The sequence below is a fragment of the Manis pentadactyla genome, chromosome 14 (assembly GCF_030020395.1).
Source record: "Manis pentadactyla isolate mManPen7 chromosome 14, mManPen7.hap1, whole genome shotgun sequence".
Classification (NCBI taxonomy): domain Eukaryota; kingdom Metazoa; phylum Chordata; class Mammalia; order Pholidota; family Manidae; genus Manis; species Manis pentadactyla.
Genome location: NC_080032.1, coordinates 90,127,330 through 90,151,715, shown reverse-complemented (window position 1 = coordinate 90,151,715; position 24,386 = coordinate 90,127,330). Strand labels below are relative to the sequence as shown.

General features: G+C 48.7%; 1 protein-coding gene and 1 non-coding gene across 3 annotated transcripts in view; both read left to right on the top strand.

Annotated features, from left to right (window-relative positions):
* NELL2 (neural EGFL like 2) overlaps positions 1-24,386 on the top strand; it is a 265,794-nt gene that overhangs the window by 23,027 nt on the left and 218,381 nt on the right. For both annotated transcript variants that reach the window (XM_036889431.2, XM_036889429.2), the window contains exon 3: positions 19,003-19,153. In XM_036889431.2, coding sequence (XP_036745326.2) covers positions 19,003-19,153 — 151 coding nt within the window. The remainder of the gene's footprint in view (positions 1-19,002; positions 19,154-24,386) is intronic.
* On the top strand, positions 3,941-4,048 carry LOC118914605 (U6 spliceosomal RNA). The gene has a single exon (XR_005025684.1). It is a non-coding gene; the product is annotated as a U6 spliceosomal RNA (small nuclear RNA).

Below are 24,386 nucleotides of genomic sequence, written 5' to 3'. Positions count from 1 at the left end.
TTTTTGTCCATACCCTTCCATTTTTCATGGTAAATGCTTAGGAGTGGAACTGCTGCTTCATAGGGTAGGTGTACATTTCACTTAATAAGAAACTCTTAAACAGGTTCCTAAGCAGGTGTACCATGTTATCTTCCCACCAGCAGTGTGTGAGTTCCAGTGGCTCTGCACCTGTGCTGTGAGGATGTTGTTACTTTTAGCCATTCTCACGGGTGTACAGACACCTCCTCTGGGTTTCATTTACATTTCCCTGATGATGAATAATGCTAAGTACCTTTCCACATGCTCTTGGCCATTCTTGTATCTTCCTTTGGAAAGTTTGTGCTCAAGTCCTTCATTTACCTTTTATTGTTGTTTTTTAAGTTGTTGAGTTTCAGGAGTTCTTTACATATCCTGGTTACAAATTCTTGATCAGCTATGTACATTATAAATAGTTTCTCTCATCTGTGGTTTGCCTATTTTCATACTGAAGTCTCCAATGAGCAGAAGTTTTAGTCCCCAAGGGTAGCTGTAACGAATCACCACACACTTAGGCTTAAGCGCAGAAATGTTTTCTCTCACAGTCTGGAAGGCCGGAAGGCCCAAGTCCCAGAGTGGACAAGGATCTCTGAAGAATCCTTTCTCGCCTCTTGCCAGTTCCCGGTAGTTCCCGGCAGCCCTTGGTGTTCGCTGGCTGTAGCTGCATCATTCCAAGCCCTGCCTCTGTCTTCGCTTGGCCTTCTTCTGTCTCTGTGTTATGTCTGTTTCTGTGTCCATGTCCGCACCGTGGCCCTTTATAAGGACGCCTGTCGTTGGATTTAGGGCCCACCTTAATGCAGTACGATCTCATTTTCACTACTTCCAAACAAGGTCCTGTTCTGAAGTTCTGGTGGACATGAACTTTGGGGACACCTTCAGCCCAGTAGACTTGCCTATTAATTTTCTTAGTGAAGCCTTTTGATGGGTGGGAGTTTTCCATTTTGATGTAATACACTTTATTTTTTATCTTATGGTCAATGCCTTCTGTGCTTTGTATGTTAAATCTTTGCCTATCCCACATTCTCAAACATACTCTCCTGTGCTTCTAGAAATTTTGTAGATTCTGCTTTTTATAGTTTCTACATTGAGGTCTATAACGTATCTTGAAGTTACTTTTGTTTTTATGGCATGAGATGGAATTCAAGGATGACTGTTTTCCATACGGGCTTCCAGATTTCCCAGCTTCATTTACTGAAAACGTTTTCCTTTCCCCACCGAACTGCTTGGGCGCTTTAGTCCAGATCTGTTGGCCACGGCAGTACGCCTGTGCCTCGGGTTCCCGGCCCTCCTGACACGCGCTGTCCCGATCACCGTGCGCCTGCGGCGGGCGCTGTGCCCCTCCGGCTGCCCCTCCTCTCGCTCCTGCCTGCCAGCTGGGTTGGCCCTCGTAGGCCCGCTGCGCTCTGCTGCGTTGGGTTGTCTTCTGAAGGATGCTGAGTTTTTTCTCATAGGCAGTCACTTTACGGGAGGACGATCATGGCTCTGTGAGAGCTTGGTGTTAAGGTTTGCTGAGGCGGCTGTAGAGCAGCTGTTACCCTAGAGACGGATGGTTCCCCTCCGGAGGCGTGGCCTTCCTGGGCCCGAGCGCTCTCGGTGTATAGAGGCCCTGCCCCACTGTGGGGCGACGGGGCGGCGGGGCGGCGGGGCGGAGGGGCGGCGCCGCCCAGCACCGTGTGCCTCTGGAGGCCCTGTTTGGCTCACGCTCCTCAGCAGCTCTGACACTCTAGTCGGGCCTCGCTCCGGGCCTGCAGAGCTTGGGAACCGGCTGAACTTGGGAAATACGCAGGTTCTTGGAGCTTCATGCTGATTCCTGGAGCTCTGCCTCCGCCCACCTCTCCTCTGCCTCTTTGCAGCAAAGACTGCTGCCATCTCCCTGAGCTCCACCCGCTCCCCTGAGCCTCAGTTTGGAAGGGGCACCTGGGCTGAAAGCCAAGCTTCTCTCAAGGACTGCAGCCCTGGGCTGCCTATTGTCCAATGTCTGAAAATAGTATCTGTATTTTGCCTAATTTGACTGTTCTGTGTAGTACAGGGCATGTCTCATAACCATCGCTGCATGACTGGAATGGGAAGTATGCTATCCTCTTGGAAAGAAAAGTGTGTTGTTATTATTACCAGTCAATCGGATTCTTGAAAATATCTAGTATTGAAGTGTTCGGTCTATAGAAAGTTGAGACAAGGTACATCACAAGTGAGGACCGTGGGGGCACACTTCAAGAAGTTCCGTTACTTCTGGCAGTCAGAGAGACTGGTAATGTTGAAATGTCACACCATGAAGCCTCCAGTTTCTGCTCTCTTGTATCCTGTGTACTTTCAACTAATAGATTTCTGAGGCTTTGCCCAACACGCAAGTGTTCACTCTTTGTTTTAAATTTTTGGATTTTAATATGATTATTACGGTCATCCCCAGTAGGTCATTATGACAACTGAAAACCCACTACTTTCCAAATATTAAAATTATCGAGCTTAGGGTTCAGCCTGCTCATCGTGTTTTGGAAAACTACTTTTTACCTCCTCAAATTGAGACACATAAACACCTGCCTTAGAAAGACAATTTCAGCATTTTACAAGGTGGCTCTTTTCCGTGGATTTGAGGTGTTCCTGCCTTGGAGGAAAGGAGAGAAATGAATTGCTATACAATTCCTGGAGCACCTTGACTTACTCATAGTACAATTCATTTTAAGTAGAGATCCATAAACAAGTGATCGAAATTTCTGTTGGTCAGGGAACACCTGCGTTTCATAGCTTACTAAGAAGAGGTACTGTATCTATTATGCTACTTAGAAAGAAAAATAGTGAGCCTTGCTTAGGAAACTACATTTCAACATCAAAGCAATAGGTATGCATTCCAAAACTGTTCTGCACAGCTGGATTTTGATGTTTTGGTTAGAGAGAGACATTAACTACTTAAAAAAAGGCCAGTGTGTGAAATGGCCTGGGGTGGTCCAGTCAGTACTTCTCATTCATGTATTGTATAATCCTTTTCCCAGGGAGAGAAATTCTTGCTGACTCCCTTTAAGCACCTAAATTATTTGTACTGTGTTGTTCCCTAACTAAATGACAACGTTTAAATTCCTTGTGCTAAGAACAACTATATTACTTTTAAATCAGAGCGAATTACAACTTTAATACAAACAAAGCTGTAAATGCAAATCAACATTAGTTTAATATGATAGGTAATGTTTGCTGGAAAACTGAATTGTTGTTTGGCATAAGATGGTGGTGAGGTGCAGGCCCTTTTAAGCCCAGTCCACGTGCCGTGAGATGGTCCTCTTCTCCCCTCACTTGGCTGTGGAGACTGCTCAGCCTGCTCGGTCCGCAGTGATATCCCTTGGCTGTTTCTCAGCCTGAAGCATCATTAGCGTGTGTTCATGTTTATTTCTGGCAATCAAAACAGTCCTGCTGGAGTCAGTGTGGTTAGAAACAGAAGCGTCAGGCAGGCCCCGAAGTTTCAGGAACAGCCCTCCAGAAGGTGGTTCTCCAGATGTTCAGAAGTGTATTAATACTAATCCTAAAAATTATTGTCCTAAGTCACAAAATGATACACTGCTTATAGTTAAGCCACGGGCTCTTAGGAGCGCATCTATGCATGTGCCATTTAATAAACACTCTTGCGGAATGATTTGGAGAGGCAGACACTGGATGCAGGGAGCAGAGCCTGTTGCATCAGGCCACAGGTGGGGTGTCAAGAGCTTGAACCAGAGTGGAAGTGGTGGGAATGGGAGACAGAGTCAGCAAGTGGTGACTGATCCCTGGTTGCAATATTAGAGCTTTATGAGAAAGATTTTCTGTTGTTCATTCAGTCTTTCACCTCTTCATTTGTCCACTCATCCCTGGGGAGGCTGGATTCTGTGGTGGCCGACAATCAGTTTTGTCATCAGTCATTTCCTTGTTGGACTACTGAGTGAGATAAAAAATGTAAAGACTTGTGCTTGCTTCGGCAGCATATATACTAAAATTGGAAGGATGCAGGGAAGATTAGCATAGCCCTGTACAAAAATGTAAAATCTTGGTACCTAGAAGGTTCTCTATAAATGAGTGCTATTCCTAATCCATTCACATTTATTGAGTTTTAAGGCATGTCAGGGAGTATGTCCCATTAACCTGGGATGGATGAGACCCGAGGATGGTTTGCAAGGAGCTGGCGGTGTGGTGAGGGGCACTGCTGTGTGAGGCGGTAAGTTGGCCTCAGGGGGAAGCCCCACAGCCCTCGTGGATGGGCACCCTGAGGGATAAACCACTGCCCCACCAACTCCAGCAAGTCTTCAGGACTGCCTCCAAAACAGGTGCTTGATGCTTGATTCAGCCGGAACTCTGGAAGCATCTAGGTGCCTGTTCAACAGGCCACTGATGTAAGGATGTTCTGGGCAGTTTGTGAAGCTCAGGGGAGCTCAGTGGATGCGTGCAGGTGGTGTGGAGGAGATGCTGTGCCCGAATGGCACAGGGTCCAGGGTGAGGCTGAGAGGTAGTGACAGTGAGACAGCACTGACTTCCAAGAGTCAGAACGCAACCCGGGCCTGAGGCATCTGTCTTGCAAACATGCCCTTGTTCCTGAGGACTCAGAAAGCCTGGGGTGAGCAGAGTGGCCAAGCTGAGCTGCCAGGAAAGCAGGCCAAAGCTGCGTCCAGATGGCAGGCAGGCAGCCCTGCCGTGCGCGAGGAGGGCGGAAGTGAGGCCTTCCCAGTGGAGTCACTATGAACACTTCTCACCGTGAGTGTGGTCTTGACAGCAAACAGAGGGGTTGCTAGGCCTCCGGTGAGAACTTCGCTGAGTAAGTGCCGGAAGTTTGGAAAAAAATTCCAGCAGGAGAAAGAGCTTTGCGTTAGGTCATTACCTGTTACATTTCATTACTATTTCTGTATAGAACTGAAGGGCCCTTTTTGGAAAGCATTTTTTTTTATACTATTCATATATTCAGATGCTGATATTATTCTTAGGATAGTGCAGGATTTTCCTGGTTGTATATGTGAATGCTCAGGTTCTTAATCGATATTTATGAAGGGACATCTTACGGGTGCTTAAAGTATTGATCTGGGTCATTGGTTACAAATATTTCTTTTTTTACGACTTATGTTGAATATCATTTGTATGTAATAGGCCATCTTTGTTTTCTTCTAGTACAATGTTTCTTTATTACTTTGTCCTAAGTAGCATGAAAACATAAACATAGACTGATTTTTCTAATAAAGATTATAGGAACATAATTTTCTGTAAAACTTTTGTTTGGGGTTAGCAAGGTTTCCCAAAGGCACGTGAATATTCTGCAGAAGCATAGTTAGGACAACAGTAGAGAATAATCCTTCACAGATGGTATAAAGGAATAAGATGAATTTTACAAAGATCATAACAAGAATGGGAAGCAGTATAATACAGATTTGCTCACAGAGCACAGATTGAAGTGCGTGTGGGGAGGTGTGGGAGACGCACTGAATCAGACCCCTCCTCACACTGTGAACATCGCCCTCCCGCACCGCCAGGTCCTCCTCCTCCTCACATGTTGAGCTGCGCCCCCAGCCCCGGAGGAGAGAGTGCATAGTCGCACATATTCCCACTTGGTTGGTGAGCAAAGTCATCACAGTTGTGGCTGCTAAAAGCTGACAATGTGCCTGTTGAAATCACTGTTCCAGCCTGCTCTGTGGAGAAGTGTTCTGTCTTCCCGTGACTTTTGTATCACTCATAATGTGATGAAAATGAAGAGCCGTAGGCGTGTCCTGTTATCTGGCACTGAGACTTGCCAGTTCAGTTATTCACATCATTTATTTATTTATTCACACACCAGTTTATTCATACACACCAATTTGAATTCTTTGACCATCAAAGTGTGTTTCTGTAGAGATATTAACTGGGAACTTAGTGTGGTGCCAGCCACTTTCTCAGTGGTCTGTGTGTGTTGGTCCTGACAATGACCTATGTACTCTTACTGTTTCCATTGTACAGATGGGAGCTGAGGCCCTGAGGCCCAGAGAGGTTAAGTGACTTGCTTATGTCAAGCATGGTGCAGCTCGCACAGATGGTCATGTGTACTGACTCCGAGTGCCCACACTTACTAGAAATTGCCTATTTGAAATGTAGTGGGAGGGGCATTTGTGCAGTGAAGGATCAGTGCTGTCCCCACATGGCTGATGTGGCTCATGAAGGCCGTTCTTCACAGCTGCCCCCACGGGCAGCTGGCGGTTCTCAACGCCGTCAACAGCATGGGCGCCCTCTGGCCTGCCACGTGCCCTCTGGGGCAGCACCTCACGCACCCTCTCCGTGCTCTGGAAGCACCGTGCCACCAGGTTCTGGAACATTTCTCAGTGGGCCTTCAGTAGGAGTATTGTGTGCTGCAGTTTCTGGACACGAAGGGTTTGAAACGGAACCCCTTGGCCCTCAGTTCTGGGTAAATGTTTAACATGCGAGGGTAACTGGGCTGCGCTCTGCTGTGTCAGGGGCCAAGGCTCTGTGAGGCGTCCTCCAGCGTTGCTGTCAGGTGCCGCCTGCCCCACCTCCGCGCAGCCCCACAAAGGCGGTTTCCCTCCCGGGGCTCACGCCTCTAGGAAGCTACCCTCCAGTGATTTACGCTTCTGCTTTAAGGTGATTTGGGGATATTATAGTAAGTGTGGCACAGTAAGTCCTTAATCCTACATGGAAATCCGAATTGATTTCTTGCCGACAGTTTAATCCATGTTTTAGTTCTGTAAGGATGTTGCTTTTACCTAAGTGGGCAGAAAAGTCAGGCCCTTGGCTGTTGGAAAACTAGAATGTAGTTGAATCTTCCAAAAATATTTGCAAAAGTATCTGGAAGATATGAATCAACTTGTTAAGAAAAGGACTTTGAATTCCACCTGTAGGTTTGGTTTCCAAGGGAGCCGTGCACATGCCCAGCGATGGTGGTCATGGGATGAGGAGGTGTGGGACGGCGCTTGGCCAGGCCAAGTGGCTGCTGCCCACCAGCTGTTGTGCTGTTCTCTGCAGCTGTGGAGGCTGAGAGTGCGACCTGAGCAGCGGGCCGCCCCGGCTCATGTCCCGGCACCCTGCTTAGCAGCTGGCAAGCCTGAGCAGTGGTTCCCGTCTGGGGCCTTCTAGGTTCATGATACCAGGATTTATGGATTTAAATCAGCCACAGTGTATTTTAGAAGGTTGAATCTTCCAAGGGCCTAACCATAATGTGTAATATTGTTTCTTTGTAAAAACGCAGGCCAAAGTCCTAAAAACTGATCAATCATTGATGTTTTGGAAACAGCCACATGTACAAATTGCAAATTGATGGTAGCAAAGATGTGTATGTGTATGTGTGCACCCACGTGTATCGATAGACTGCATTTCTACCATTTGTGCACATACTCTATGAATCAAGAGAGAACAATAAACAAGATGCTAAAAATAAGAAATCAGCAGAAAAACAAAATTGGAGTGTATTTCTGAGATTGTATGTGAGATTGTACAGATGAGGGGAGAAGGTATGCAAATGAGGAAATCACGTGAATGAATCTTTGGATGTTGGTATTTAAGTAGTAATATATTTTTGATGTTTGGGCCTAATTTCCTAAATTAGAGATGGAAATGTATCTTATCTGTATGTAATTCAGAGCCATATCTACATGTGGACTAAGAATGCCTGTTTTATCTTCCAAATGCTAGAAAGAAAACAATTTTTGGAAGCAGAGTGTGAATCAAGGAGGAGGAAATATGTGACTTGGAAAAGCAGTCAAATATAATAATCTGGGGTGAAAGATAGTAGCTTGTCTGAAACTATACTCAGATATTATGATTTCAGTAGAATTTTAAGCCCTAACAATTCTTTTAGCCTGGGCCAGCGAGCTAGTCGAACCTGGGAATTAGTGTGGGCCATGCCTCCGAGCACCTCCCGGAAGCCTTTGTGCAGGACTGTCCGTATGTGAGGCTGTCAGTGGGTCCTGCAGCCTGCAGCCACACAGCGAGTCCAGGGTTGTAAAGATTGCTTCCATGGAGAATTAGGAGAGGGAGTGACTTATTCTTACCCAGACAAGGCAGCCAAGGTAAGTGTGTTGTTTTATTTGCCAAACCTTGTAAGGAAAATTAATTCAATTCTACCAACGAATATTTATTGAATTCTACTCTGTTGGGGCTATAATTGCTGGTGGCTTTTGGGATAGAAGTGAAGTTTAACGTCCCATTCTTGCCCTCAAGGAGATTAAAATCAGTCTGCCTGAGGATGTAAGACAGCGTCTAAAGCAATTAGAAAAGAAACAGGAAGGTATAAGTGGTGCTTCACTGAGCAGCGGTGACGGCCCCTGCAGCCCCGTGAGCTGAGGACCGCCCAGAAGTGGGCCTTGTCCGGAAGGTGGACGGCTGGGTGCCCCAGTTTTGTAGCTGGTGCAGTGTAGCTCCAGGCTTGTTTTATGCTTGGTTATCCTGTTTGGAAGATGGTAAAGTGCAATGAAGAAATTATTTGGAAGAGGGTAAAAAGCCACTGTGTAGGCTTTAAAAATTTTTACACAATAAAGAGCTAAAAAACCCCCAAGAACATTAATTTTTTAAGCGTTATGGACATTTTGGGTATGTGCCCACACAGCTGCCTCCAAACTGATGTTGGGGCTGAGAGACCACAGTCCGATGCTGTTGTTTGGCTCTGGAATGTATTTCTGGCCATCCAGTTAGAAATTATTTTCTCTGACATTCTAGAAATTTAGAACACTTCTGAGAAATTACTCACCTGACACTGTGATGATCTGAGAGGGACGTTTTGAACCTGCCACTAACCGAGGCCCCTGCTTCTCCTTTATCTAGAGGCGTGCTCACCCCAGGGGGCTGCAGAGGACCGAGTTCTCTTCACAAGTCTGGGACCCCATGCAGACCTACCAGTGTGTGTTCCAAGGGCAAAGGAACAAGTCTTTGGTCTTAATACACAACAATATAAAACACTATAGTAAACTTTTTGGTGTGTTTCTGGTTCAGTTCACTGGGGTTATTATCTTCTCCACCTTTTAAATCATAATATTAAATCAGGTATCTGTGCAAAGGAATATTTGAAGGCAAAATAAGTACATAACCTTTGCTATCTGAGCAGACGATAGTACACTGTTATGAAAAGGCATAGAAGTAGGTGGCACAGTTGTCAGTGAACAAGACACTTGGCCACACTTACTGTTTCCCTCATGGACTGGGCCAAACTGGTACCTGTGATTGGAGAGCATTGCTGAGTGGGAGAAGGTAGGCCCTGCCCCCAGTGTGTGTCACCAGGAACCAGGGAAGCCAGTTAACGTGATGGTCACCTCCTTTTACTGCTGGCAGAGCAGCTAGACTTGCTCTCATTAAGCCTCTCACCACATTGTTTGGTCTTTTCTAGACATAAATGTAATTAACTAAAGGTAAATAAAATTCCCTTTTTATAGGGGAAATTATATCTAAATTTGTTGAATCCAGGGGTCAGTAAACTATGCCTCTGCAGGATAAAAATTTGGGGCCTATTTTTATATGACCTCTTGAGCTAAGAGCAGTTTTCACATTTTTAAGTGACTGTTGAGAACAAAAAGTCAAAAGAGGTATGTGGCCTGCAAGCCTGAACTGTTGACTCTTGCCTTACACAGAACATTTTGCTGATCCTTGTTTTAAAGAACACCTGAGTGAGTCACGGGAGTCTGGGAGTGATGTGTTACTTAGGGGGCAGGCTAAAATCCCATAACAAAGAGACGGATGAGGAAGAAGTGGTTTCTCTCCCGGTGACAGTCTGGAGGGAGGCAGGTGGCTCTGCTGGGTGGGATCACTCGAGGGCCCTGGCGCCCTGGTCCTTGAGGAAGAACTTGGCTTATGATCATGACGCTCCTTCTCCAGTCTGAGGGAAGGAGAATGGAGGACAATCCATTTCTTCCTAATAATAAAATCTAGATGTAGCACATGTCGTTTATGTTGACCAGAACTTTGTCACCTCGCCACTTTAGCTACAAAAGCAACTAGGGAATGTAGTTTCTAGATGGACGAGATAAAAGTCAGTTTTATTACTAAAACAGAGGGACAGTTACTGCTCTGGGAGGAGCTAGCAGCCTGAGCCGCAGGGAGGTAGGCAGGTCATAGCACTGGGTCATTCCTGGTCCTCACTGCCGAGTGCTCCACGTGGGGCACGTGCTCAGCATATGTTTGTTGAATTAATTAAAGTGAACAGGAAGCCGGAGGCAGTCCTTCACCCAGGAATGGGTGCTTAGGGAAAAATCTGGGTCCTGAAATGGGAGAGGCACAAGCTGGGTGGGATTAGATGTTAGCCACTGGGAATGGATAAATCAGTAGTGGAGGTAATATAACTTCTAGCAAAGTGAAGTCCAGAGATCAGCTTAGACAGAAAGTGAACCTTCTGTGCTTTATCCAGGGATACTATTAGCATTTAAATAGTGCATTTAATTTAGAAAAACTTGTAGGGGTGGGAAAAACTCTGAGGGAGTGGTGAGATGGAGTGGGGAGCAGGGTGTGAGGAGGGGTGAGATGGGGTGGGAGCAGGGTGTGAGGAGGGGTGGGATGGGGTGGGAGCAGGGTGTGAGGAGGGGTGGGGGTGGGAGCAGGGAGTGAGGAGGGGTGAGATGGGGTGGGAGCAGGGTGTGAGGAGGGGTGGGATGGGGTGGGAGCAGGGTGTGAGGAGGGGTGGGATGGGGTGGGAGCAGGGTGTGAGGAGGGGTGGGATGGGGTGGGAGCAGGGTGTGAGGAGGGGTGGGATGGGGTGGGAGCAGGGTGTGAGGAGGGGTGGGATGGGGTGGGAGCAGGGTGTGAGGAGGGGTGGGGGTGGGAGCAGGGTGTGAGGAGGGGTGGGATGCGGTGGGAGTGGGGTGTGAGGAGGGGTGGGATGGGGTGGGAGCGGGGTGTGAGGAGGGGTGGGATGGGGTGGGAGCGGGGTGTGAGGAGGGGTGGGATGGGGTGGGAGCAGGGTGTGAGGAGGGGTGGGGGTGGGAGCAGGGTGTGAGGAGGGGTGGGATGGGGTGGGAGCGGGGTGTGAGGAGGGGTGGGGGTGGGAGCAGGGTGTGAGGAGGGGTGGGATGGGGTGGGAGCGGGGTGTGAGGAGGGGTGGGGGTGGGAGCAGGGTGTGAGGAGGGGTGGGATGGGGTGGGAGCGGGGTGTGAGGAGGGGTGGGATGGGGTGGGAGCGGGGTGTGAGGAGGGGTGGGGGTGGGAGCAGGGTGTGAGGAGGGGTGGGATGGGGTGGAGCGGGGTGTGAGGAGGGGTGGGATGGGGTGGGAGCGGGGTGTGAGGAGGGGTGGGATGCGGTGGGAGCGGGGTGTGAGGAGGGGTGGGATGGGGTGGGAGCGGGGTGTGAGGAGGGGTGGGATGGGGTGGGAGCAGGGTGGGAGGAGGGGTGGGGGTGGGGAGGTTTCCAGCCTGGTGAATGGGGCAAGTCCAGTAGTTCCCACTGGCCAGCGTCAGGCAGGTGTCCTTTGGCGGCGCTGGCGTTCTCCCGGATCGTCCGTGCCTGAGGGCCGGCAGGATCCTGAGAGCATCAGGGCTTCAGCAAAGCAGATGGGCGTGCAGGGCGGGGTTTAGAGCTCTGGGCTGGCAACCAAAGTGGTGGCCCAGCTCTGTGGATCGGGCCGCCGTGGCGGGGCTGGGAAATGGTTTACCTCAGAGGCTGCGCACATTCACAGCGCTCCCTTTTGCTGAATCTCTGAACCCCACTCCCCATTGTCTGGCATCATCATCATAACTGGCTCAGAAACCCAGGGGAGGCAGATACGCCACGTGGGGAACAGAGGGCTTGACGAAGGGCTGGCGTCTGAAGCTCTAGACTGGGAACTGGCTGTACTGGGCTATGTGCCCTTTGGAGCTTTATGAGTCTGTTTACTCCCCTGCTGTGAAAATAATAAAAAAGTAGCACAATTTTGATGGGGGTGATTAATCATTATAACTGATGTTTTGCAGTCTTGTTATCCTAAAGTAATTTGATTATTGCAATTAAAGAAAGATAAAAGCAGAATGAACTCCCAAAATTGATGTCTCAGGTCTACTTGGCCTATTAGGTGGAGCTGAAATTGTGCATTTCAGCACTTCAGCTACATAATTGATGGGGCACCACATACTATCTTTGGCTATTCAGCAAAGATTTTGTGAGAATCTGCTTTTGCAATTGGAGGTTGCATAATTTATAACCTTCACATTTCATAGATTTAAGACTATCCTATAGATCCCTATTCCCTATTTTTATCAATTAACAGGTATCAATTAAATGTTAAAGATTTATAATAGAAATCTCACCTTGATCCTGTATGTTTTCTTTCCTCTTTTTACACTAATAATTCTCCTAAAGCAAAGCCATGTGTGGATAAAAAGATAGCTGGCTGTTTGAATGGACGTTCTTTTCTCCCCTTTCCCTCCCAGGCACTACAGGGATACTTGATTAGACCTCACAGAAAATAAAGAAATGACAGTGATTCAATTTTCACTTAAAACTTTTTTATATTCATTTCTCTTTTGCACTTATAGTTAATCTCTTAATAGATGAATACCTTATATGAATATGTGTATACTTAAGATACAGTAATTTTGTGTGTACTTAAGATATGGCTAGGTACTATATATACGATAATTTACATGAGAGAAAAGTGACCTAGTTCATGAATTTGTACACTTTAATGATAAGGTGAGTAATTTGTTAACTTACAATACCTCCTATACCAACAACTCGTGTCAGTCTGTAAGGGTGTATTTGAGACTTTTGACCTACTGTTAAGGGTAAGACCAGCAAAAGCTTGAGTTTCCTTCCTTTTTTAAAGAAATCCAAACATTTCACTTATTCATGGTTTCAGTGGTTTTAGTCATGACAGAAACATGTTCCATAAAGTATGGAGTCCATGAACTTGATTTTCCTTGTATGTTGAAGACATTGGCTTGTGATTGTAGCTGACAAACTCCATGCATCCAATCTGAGTTCAGTTTGATATAACATTTTGGGTTGGTTTAAATGAAGGTCAAGCAAATTACTGATTCTTAAGTCTGTTCAAGTGATGATCGAGTGTCATTGAGACTGCTGTGTACAGAGAGTGAGGCTGGGTCAGTCGGGGAACGAACCGACCTATTAAAGCTTGGATGACATCATCATAGTCATTGATATCATATTGTCACCATCACCCTTTACCTGCGGAACATTTCTGCCTATTTGGTCTTCGTCTTGGCGGTATTTAAGTCAGGAGAGGAGATGATAAAGAGGAATATTGTTTTGGCTCTTTTATCCTCTTAATTTTGCTGTTAACAAAACAGCCTGTTAACTTCACTGGTGAAGTCCTGAGGGTCTGCTTCACACCAGCCAAAAGCCCTAATCTGATTATAAACTCAAGTGCCAATTTAATATTTTAAAACGTTATAAAGTGCCCACCTTAATAAGTGTAGTTACTCTCTGTTAACATACAGAAGTAATATTGACTATATTCCCTATGCTGTACTTTCATCCCAAAACTTGTGCCAATTTTAATTTTAATCTACAGTGAAGATTGTAACAGTAAATTAACGAGAATGCTCATACTGGTTGATCCCCACTGCTCCCTCTGAAGATGTGGGAGACTATCAGAAAGTTACTTGTTAGCATGGAATCCAAACAAAGAATAATATTAATAATTGGTATTAAATACTTAAAGAAGCTCCAACCTGACTCTCCTATTCCGTAAACGCCCATGTCTGCTGTCCTTCAGCAGTGCTGTAAGCGCCAGTCCAGCTTGGAAACAAACCAGTCTCTCTCCTGCTCCCCTCCCCCTGTAACGGTGTTGATGGAGCACACATAGCCCATGGTTACAGTCCCATGGTTTCAAATTGTTGCAGTATCCACACATGAACCCCTCACTACAACCTGGACGTCTAGCGACTAAAAATAAATACTTTGTTGTAATCGCTTTGTTTTAGTGGGATTTTTTAGGCTCTGCACCCAATCAAAATGGAAAATGTTGAAACAAAGTCTTCTTTTAAACTCAAGCAGTTGTCCAGTTAAAAGGGCCTCTGGTAGCCTGGGTGTGTTGGTAAGTTTTTCTCCTGGGCTTGACAGTAGCATCCTGGGGCCCCTTTTCTCAGGCTGTGTTTTTCTCTGAAGAGGTAATTCAAATGATCTTTGCTAGCCCTTTTTTGAAAGGAAATTCAGTTAACATTGATCTTTGTCCATAAAGAATGGTTATTCACAGTTCTGTGGCAACAGAGTGGTAGGCAGGATTTTATTTTTAATAATTTGGTTGCCAAAGGCTTTTATGTTAATTTTCAAATGTGGAAACTGGTGTTTTGTGGCTCAGTCTGGGATACTTGGACTCCAAGTCAGCTCAGAAAATCACCACGAGGGTATTATGGCCTTGGCCATCTTGGGGGGCTCACAGCCCCATTGCCTGAAAGAGTAAAAGTGTCACAACCCACCAGACAGCACATGGTGCTGTCCCCATGCCACGCTGGCCCAGAGACCTCATTCTTCTGGGTGCAGAGTTTGATCTGATACTGCCGCACTTTATTTTTCTCTGTTTGGTTCCTAACAGAAGACCTTGTTGAGAAATGGCTTAACATGCACCTGAATTAAATGACTGATTCTGGAAACTGAAGGGGTAACAAAAATGAAGTTGAATTCTCACGTGGTGGTCTCCTTGACTTGGCATTCTGGTGAGGGCCAGAACTGGGTCTTAAGGTAATAATGTTGGGAACTCAGAAGTTCTCTGAACATTATATAAGCCTTGGGATGAAGGCACAGGGCAGGGATACTAATTTAGAAATGGGGAGACAGAAATGCAAATGGGGAAAGTGGCCTTTCTTAAAATTACTACTAAGCTAGTCAATTGAGGAACTAAAACTATTACTGTATACGAGGTTCTCTGGATTTTTCTGTGTTGGCCGTGCCTTATTGCGTTTCTGTCTGTGAGTGGCAGTTGGGCAGGGACAGAGGATGCCATGTTCAAGAGGCAGTGCAAACAGCAGGAAGGAGACTGGACTGGAATTGTCAGTCCCATAACAGCTTTAGCATGTGGGCGCCTTGCGGGAATCACACAACTGTTCCTCGGCTTGTTTACCCATTGGCAGGGATGAAGTCATGGTTGCCCCTGTTGAGTGTCCAGGGCTTTGTGGGAACAAAGGGAATGTGGGCTCCAAGAACAAAGTACACGTTTTTGAAGGATAAATGCTGCAGAGCACCAGGTGTGCACCGTTCATGTATGTGTGCGTGTGCATGCCTGTATGTGCGTACATGTGTGTGCGTGTCTGTGCGTATGCATGTGGGTGCATGCATGCATGTGTGCATGTGTGTTGTCCTTGCTGTGTGACAGACTCAGTGTTCTCAGTCCATCCTTTCGTCACCTCCCATTCCTGGGATTCCAGTGATTCGCTCCTGCACTCCTGTGACCTCAGGTCTGGTATTCTGGTGATTTCTAAATCAGTCTTGCCAACCTCGATGCCTCTCTCAAGATCAGAGCTGGCCTCCTACTGGATGCTTCCACCTGCATGCCCCCCAGCACCTTGGAAGGCCCGTTTCTACAACTGGATCCCGTCTGGGGGCCGTCACACACAGTTGGTCTCTCAGGTAGAAACTTTGGATTCCATTCGATTCAATTTTCTCCTTGCCTTTTGCCTTTTTCATGTGTTTTATCAGTAACCCAATTCTTTAACTTCAACTTCCTAAAATTCTCTGTTTTCACCTCTCTTGTTTATTCTGATGCTACTCACAGAGTCCGGGCCCCCATCAAGTCCTTTCTGGATTCAGGCATAATGAATTTTTGACAAACATGTGCTTAAGGAGAACAGTGGATTTAAATATCATCAGAGTGGGTGAGGGTTGGTGGGAGGTGGTTGCCCAGAGAGCTGGAAACGATGGTGTCATCGAGACGTGCGCCTCCTGTAGGTGCGCTTTTCTGTCACATCGGATTCCTGCTCACTTCCCCTGTGCTCTGGGCCCCTGGGCTGGGGGCGCCAGGTGAGGCCACCCTGAGGCTGTGGTAAGTCGGGCCAGGTTCCTTGCACCCGCCTGCCTTCCCACCGTCCCTCACTGCAGCACAGGCAGGAAGTTCATGCAAACCCCAGTGTTTAAACCTCGGTGCAATGAACTTGGTTAATCGGAATGGAAAAGAATATTACTTTTCCTGTCGCTACAGCATGAGCTGAACGGGGGGCTCCTGCTGGCCATGTTTGTGGTAGAGGGTCCCCCTTCCTGCAGGTCACCCTGCCCTTATAGAGGGTGCGATCTAGAGGGCAGTGGGCCGGGAGGAGAGGTTGGGCAGGGCGAGAGCCGCTGTCCTGAGTCGTGACCCCGCACGGGTGGGTCAGCTTCAGGGCCAAGCTGGACGGAGCCCCCACAGGACCGCGCGCCGCACCCGGCTGGAGCGGGGGTCGCCTCCGCACTGATGCCCCCCTGCGTCCGTCTGCGAGCGTCCCGGCTGCCGTGGCCTCGGCCCCTCTCTCGGCAGAGCGCGGGGCGGGCAGCCGGGGGAGCGGCGCGGGGTGTCCGCTGTGCGGGCGTGGGGTCACTGGCGGCCCGGACTGCCGGGGTTTCGGGCCGTCGCCCTGGGTTCCATGTTCCTGTTTCCTCAAAGGCCTTCCCCGTGGCCACCAGAGCAGCTCTCCCAAAGGGCAGGTGGACCGGGTTTGAAAACCGGTTTCCTGCATCGCGTCTCAGCGTCGCCGCCCTGCACGTGCGTCCCCGACACCGATGCGACCCCCTCTGCTCGCCCTTCCCTTCCAAGGTCGGTCCTGCACCCAGTCTGAGAAAAAGACAAACAAAACCTGCCGAAGTACCAGAACTTCTCCGCCCTCCTGCGAGGCCGAGCCCGGGGGCAGCGGAGCCCGACGGGCCATCAGCGGAGGCCCCGCGCGCCGGGGGCGGACCCTCCCTGAGACCCCCGGCGGGCGTCCCCTCCCTGGAGCCCCGCCGCGCGCCCCCCGGGCCTCTCTTCTCTTACTGCCACGCCCGGGGTCCCTGCGCATCTGCCCCCCGTCTCTGTGCCCAGTGCGGCCCCTTCTGCATTTCCGTCGCGTGCGTAGCCGTCCATCATCCTTCTCAGCAGGACAAAGCCTGCTGTTCAAGCTCTGCCTGCCCGCAAAGGGAGAAGCAGAGTAAATGCTCACAATTTAATTTCGGTTCACTTTTATCTGTCAGATTTAAATGAAGTAATGAAGTTTGTGAGTGACTCCCTTGTGCGTAAATTAGTGTTGATCAGGAGTTGACACTGGATGACTCGCTCTCCCAAAGCCCATTTCGTGTGGTTCCCTGAGGGAGGGAGCGCGCTGGGGCGAGGAGGAGGGTATGGGGTCCCCCCCAGAGCCGACCGCAGCCCAACGGGCCTGGGGAGGAGCCCCACGCTGACCCCCGCAGAGACCGCACGTCTTTGTTATGCTTTTGAGTCTTGAATATTGAGTGGGGCTGAGGAAATTTCTTTTTGGAAAAGAAAACTTTGAATAAATAGCCTGTCCTGACCCACTTAGGTGCAGTTATGAATCAATTGCTGTGAACGGGGATTGGCAAAAGCCTGATTAGCCCGGTGGAAGTTGTGGGTGGGAGGGACTGTTTTTCAGTGTAAATCGAGGTTTTTGTTTGTTTTTTACCAAGAGGGTAAATTGATAATGCCGAGAGAAACTGCAGGTGGCCGTCAGCCTGGCGCGGAGGCCTGCCCATGCAGCCCAGCTTCGCCATCTCGGCCATCCCTCGGTGTCCCCGTCTGGGCCACACCCTGCCCTTTCACACGCTATTCCTACGCCTGGAACGCCCTCCCTCCTGTGTACCCGGTGAGCTCCTCCTGGTGGGATGCAGTCTGTCCTATGCGGTCCGTACTTCCGCCGTGTTGGCTGCTCCTCCCTCCGTGAGCTGGCAGCATTCTGTGCCTGCTTATCTGACAGCGTTTCTGTTACTGTATTGGGATTACTTGTCCCTTCCTCTATTTTCTGGGTATCTTAAGGGCTTCTTCAGGTCTGTGCATTCCTAGGGATGGACGCAGACCAGGTGATTTCATTTTTATTCCATAAACTGTGGGGCTAACAAGGAGGAACTTCGGATTAATCCCGTAATCGCTGCCTCATCAGGGCAGTGGTTCTCGGCAGGGTCTCTGCTGCACGGCCCCCAAGCGAGCGCTGGGCTCGTCGGGGGGAACTCTGGGCTGTCCCAGTGACTGGGGGCCAGGGCACCGCTGGCCTTCAGCGGGCCAGGACCCCGGGTGCTCAATGTTCTGCAGTCTGGACAGTCGGGCACAAGGAAGGCTTGTTCTCTGCAAATGCTGTAGTTTCCTCACTAAGAACTATTTACCTAGTGGTCCTGGTCCTAAACATAGGAAAGAAGAGAATTATTTGGTAACAGAAACTGTGTTTTTGGCTCCCATCAGCCCTTGGCACACGCATGACTAGGAGAGCCTTATGCTCAGTTAGCAGATGGCTTGACAGGTCTCTCCTGCCCACTAACCCCATTTCTGTCTCTGTTTATTTCCCCTGTGTCCCCTGGGGCTTGGCTCAGACTCCACAGTGGAGCCCGAGATGAAAGTCTGCTCTCTGAGGCACCCCCCTCCCCCCGGGCCGGAATTTCTCTAGGCCTGAGGAGAGGATCATGGGAATTAAGTTCTGTGTATTTCTTTCAACAAATATGGCAAGATAATTTGGTCTTCATCCCCTGCACAGAAGGCTCAGAGTGACTAATTTCAATGATCTTTAAAAAATCTATCTATAGCAAGCCTTCTTGGGAAAGACACCAGTGTGGAAGGTGCCATGAGATTTAAATCCAGTTTCTGTCAGGAGGTGTCAGAGACGCTGAGTGGCTCTGTCGCGGCCTTTCGGGTCCTGCTCTGGGAAGTCCACCTCTCGTCGTTGACGCTGGCGTCCTGGCGTCCGGGACCAAGCGCTCACCTCTTCACCTCTTTGGTCCTTTGCCTCAAAGGTGCCATTTTTGAAAAAAGATGCCAAGCTCAGTGATTCGTGTGGTCACCATCCTGCGTCCCCCTTGTTGAAAGGATTGGCCAGGAGAGCTGGGGACTCGGTGCTCTTTGGTGATGTTTTCTGGGTGGTGTTGCTTGTAAAGTGACTTTATAAACCAAATTCTAGTCCATTTAGTGTATGTTTCCATTTTTAGATACTCCCAGAAGTATAAAAGCGTCCACTGCTACGGCTGAACGGCTTTTTCAGAAGCTGAGAAGCAAACATGAGTTCACCGTCTTGGTGACCCTGAAGCAGGTGCCCTTGAACTCCGGGGTCATTCTCTCCCTGCACCACTTGGATCACAGGTGAGTGGGGCCGCTGGTGCCTCCCATGCCTTCCTCATGTGGGGTCAGACGTGCACATGAAAGACAAGTAAACAAAGGCCAGACTGGCTTCAACCCGAGGATGGCTTCGCCGCGTCACGCAGGAGTGCAGACGGCCTGCGAGAGCTGCCGGCAGCCTGGGAGTGGGAGTCGCTGCGGCCCCGGGTGCGCGGCCGCCCAACTCGCTGACTGTCGCTCATCCCTCGTGGGGTAGCTTCCTCGGAGGTGCAGTCAGACATGCTTCTCTTTAATTTGTGAATAGCTCCCAAAATGCTACATTCTCTTTCTTTAGGAAATTGCTTGGGTTTAGAGTTTAATAGTCTTATAGTTCTACTCACTGACAGGTAACTCCTTTCTCAGCCCAGTTCTCAGACCGCAGCTCTTACAGCTGTGTTCTTGGATCTTTGTGGGATCAGAATGCATCTGGTCTCCCAGCTTCTTGCGGGAAGAGCTGGGGGCAGTGATGGGGAGCAGCAAGGAGAAGAAGAGACTCATTCATGACACTTGGCATACATATGTGGGTCAGGGTTTAAACCCGGTAGGGCTGTGGAGCCCCTGCTGGCCTGTGTCTGCACGAGGCTGTCCCTCGGTGTGTGTGGGAGCTGGTTAGACGAGGTTCTCGTTGCCGTTTTCCTCACAGCATCTCTTAGCCAGTTAGTGACAGAGTCAGGACCTGAACCCACTTCTTCTGGTCCTTGAGTCAGAGTTTCTGCCAGTACAACTGTGCTACTGCCTGACCTCTGCCCCCTCACAGCCTCCTGTTACCACCACCTGACCTGCCCCCTGACAGGCCTCATGTTACTACCTGACCTCTGCCCCCTGACAGCCTCGTGTTACCGCCTGACCTGCCCCCTGACAGCCTCGTGTTACCACCTGACCTGCCCCCTGACAGCCTCGTGTTACCGCCTGACCTGCCCCCTGACAGCCTCGTGTTACCGCCTGACCTGCCCCCTGACAGCCTCGTGTTACCGCCTGACCTGCCCCCTGACAGGCCTCGTGTTACCGCCTGACCTGCCCCCTGACGGGCCTCATGTTACCGCCTGACCTCTGCCCCCTGACAGCCTCGTGTTACCACCTGACCTCTGCCCCCTGACAGGCCTCGTGTTACCGCCTGACCTCTGCCGCCTGACAGGCCTCCTGTTACCACCTGACCTCTGCCCCCTGACAGGCCTCCTGTTACAGTCTGGACTGTTTTTTCCCTCTTTTTGTTGCTGAAGTCATCTCTCTCACCTTAGGCTTATGCTCACCCTTCTCCTCAGTGTCATTTCCTGAACATTTATTGATGGATTCCCTGCTTCCTCTCACAAAATATTAAGGCGGTTTACAGAGATATCTATAGGACAAGGCAAAAATAAAATGAAAATTGAAAATGAGGGCAAAGAGAAAATAGAAACCCAGTTGGATGATAAAGAGAACACACTATTCCTGGTTCTGAGACCTATTTCTCCTGTGGCCTCTTAGGGCGAGGTGCACCAGGTGTCTTTAGAGAAACAGGTTCGTCTCAGCCAGGGCATTGTGCCACGGTGCCCTCCAGAAAAGGCAAATCTACAGAGATGCTAGTAACATGCATGTGGGTGTGAGGGTCCCTGAAGCAGGACGGCCCCAGAGGCCCTAGGAGTGAGCAGCCACGCTCTCTACAGACAGGGTTTCCTGCCCGAAAGCCGGTGGTGCCTCCTGGATAAGATGCTGAGAACAGAACATGTTCATGTTCCATGTAAATGACTTCTCAGTGTAGCTCTTGAGGGTAATTCTGATTCCAAGTCAGACTTCTCCGATAAACACCTGAATCGCAGCTATTCTTTGTTGACAGGTGAGAGGTAAGTGTTGAGTATCAACAGCAATTGATTTGGACGAACTTCTGACATTTATTATAGAAACTGAGGAGCCTATTATCAGGAAGTGGTGGAATAAAGATGCCACCTCTGCCTGGGAGTGGCCAGCAGTGCCCAAGAGCAGGGCCACTCTTTTCCTCAGGAAGGAATAGTAATATTTAACATTAATGATATTAATTCAATAATACCAAACTGTTAAATATATTAAATAAATAAAATTAAAACTAATTTAATAATGTTTAAGTAATTAAATCATACTGTACATACACCATTTTACACGTGCAATGACATTTTACAACTTTTTAAAATCTAGCGAAATATTTTGAAGATTTCCCCATACCAATAAATATTCATATTTATTTTTAATGACCAAAGATTATTCTGTTATTAGATACAGATTAAAACAGGGGTGACCAATTCTCACATCTACCATTAAAAAATCCAAAGTGTCCAAAAAAGTGTCTAGTTTTTCTCAGTAGAACTAGCTGAGGTGCCCACTACGATGAGCCAGTGCAAACCATGTGCCTGGATGGGTGAGTGTGTGCGCGCGCGACAGGGTCGCCGGCCAGGCAGCAGTTAAGTGCTGACGGGTGCCTGCCGGGGAACGGTCACCTGTCGCCCTTCGCCTGCAGGGCCTGGGTGCAGGTGCGGCTCTCCACGAGGCTCCCAGTGCACTGAGGAGTATCTGCACGCGGGGAGCTCTTCCCAGTCGCTCTGTGAGGGGCGGGCCCGGTGCCGGACGTGCGTGCGGGAGCTGGAGTCGGTCCTCTGAGTCAGGCCAGTGGGGCTGCCGCGGGCCCAGCAGCGAAGGGGCCGGGGAGGAGGGGACGCTGACCTCTCCTGAGGTGTGTTCCTGGCTCAGTGCTGACCCCGTGCGGGCTGAGCGCGTGGCTGTCACAGCCTGCTCCGAAGCCGCAGTCCGCAGGGAGGCGTGGCGCCCAGAGCCTCAGCGGGAATCCCGCTCCCCCCCGCAGAGGTGGAGGCAAGCGAGATGGCCCGGCAGGAGGGGCGTGCCAGGCACCGTGGCCATCTGCTCAGGGTCCGCCCGCCGCGCCTTTCCGTTCTCTGCCTGTCCCAGTCCTGGCCTCCGTAGCTCCCTGAAGCCTGTCCTGGCTTCCCGTTGGTGTCCAGTAGTTTCCACCAGTGTCCTCCTCCGTCAGCCTGCAGTGCAGTCGTCCTGTGTGGGCGGCTCCTTTGCCGATTCTAGCAGGAAGCATCTTACCTAGTTGTCAGATGATTCCCGTATCTACATATGTGTTAATTGTGTATGAGACATTAAAAGTACCATGCACTGCCTTTGATCATAATTGTAAAAAATATTTATTGAGGATTTAAAAAATGTTATATTTATTTTTGAATTGAAACTACATCCCATGGTTCAAAATGTAAGAGGCACAGTAGGTTATAGAGAAGACGTCTTGCTCCACGTCTATCTCTGGCCATTTAATTTTTGCCCCGGAGGGCGACCATTGCTGTACCTAGAGACATTCAGAAAATAAAAGTATGAAAGAGAAGAGCAGCCCCAGCCAGTCAGTGGCGTGCCTTGTGGGGCAGCCCATGCCAGCTTACGGGGCAGAAACCGTGAGCTGCACACTCCGTGGCAGTTTGAAGCAGGCCGCCGTGTGCACGCCTACACCATGCAGGTCAGCGGCGCCGCCAAGTGGGGCCCTCATCGTTTTCTGGATGTGATTTTATTGATAAATATTACTTTTTTCAATGAGTCCTTACTCTTTTCCTATTTCTCTTCCATGTTTCCTGTACAAGTGGATGTGTGAGCCAGTATTTTAGGATTATTTCTCTAAAGGACAGGGCGCCACTGGTGAATGTTCACCAGCACCCCTGCCTGTAGCCCTGGCGTGAGCCACCACAACACTCTGGGGTGCAGCCTTCTGATTCTTTTCCAGGTGTACTTGTGTGTTTGTGGAAAATTGTATACAGTTGATCATTTTTTATTAGATTTTAATTTTTTTTGCTGTCAAGGATTGTGCATGAAACCTGTAACCTCTGTTTCGTCTGCCATGCTGTCACACTCAGTGAGATGCTGAGGAGTATTTAATGACTGAAGAAATGGGTGAGAGAGCAAGAGAAAGACCATCCTGAGCACACCAGGAGCCGTGGACGACCTCACAGAGTCTCATCAGGCTAGGGCACAGGAGCTGGAGAACGCTCAGGTTGCTTTACTGATGCAGGGTGCCCGGTCCATCCTGAAATGTCATCAGCTCTGGGGTGAGGGTTCCACTCATCGGCAGCCACTGCTTCGAGGCAGCTCTGAGTCCAGCTCTTGGAGAATAAGGAAGGACACCTGTGACAGGTTGGACGGCATCGCAACCACTGTTACGGCCGGAAACCCAGTCATACAACTTTGTGGGCTTGGACATACGACTGATAGGTGCTGCGTTCTGGGGTGTCTGCAGCGAGCTAAGAGCAAGATGGAAGTGGGGAGGGGACATCACAGCTTCTTGGAGTTGGACGAGGGCTTTTGTCAAACCTTGGCACCGAAACACAGCTTGAAATGAAGTGTCTAATTATGACACTCCTGGGAGCCCCGTGGTGCCCCGGTGTCCTGTGAACAAAGTCCCATGGGCCTCCTAGTCTGAGATGCTGGTTTCAAATGGTGCTTGAAACCATTTATGAAAAATCAGACACACATTTCATGTGAGCACAGTATGAAAACCTTTCCAGCGATTCAGCCATTTCTGTGTATATTTAGGTATATATTAGCCAACATCAGTTTTACCTAAAATAATAATATATGGCACTTTATGCCTGAAAGAATGAAGATATTCAGGTAGATCAAAGGAGTTCTTTCATCACAATAGTTTTCTGGCTGTTGTGTTTTGAAAGGGAAAATAAGGAATGGAGGAACAATTCTAAGGTATTGGTTCACTTATCCATTTATACAGGAAATATAAAAGAGAAATATGGAAACAGTAAAGTCTCATTGAAAAGCAAAGTATATTTATAAGTAAAGGTGGCTGAGAAAATTTCCCCCAATTCCAAAAGGACTCTGTTCTCTTTTTCCATGTTTTACAAACCTGCAGTTTCTACAGGATGAATACAGTCCCTTTTGTTGCCTCTTTGTATGTGGTACAGTCTCCTCAGTTATGTTCTGTAGTATATGATCTTTCTCCTTTATTTAGGGTAGTCTTGGGATTTAGCTACAGAAATCGGTTCTCATGGGGTTATTGGGAATTTTCCTGATACCCAAATAGCTATGCTTCTAACTTTGAATGCTTTGCAAATAGTGTACATTAAATAATTTGTGGCAATAGATTTGCAAATAAATACAAAACTTCCCTTTTAGTTTGCCATCCTCTTCCATATTAATAAACTTGAGGTGAAATGACTGAGATTTTTTTTTCTCTCTTAGTATTAATTATCAT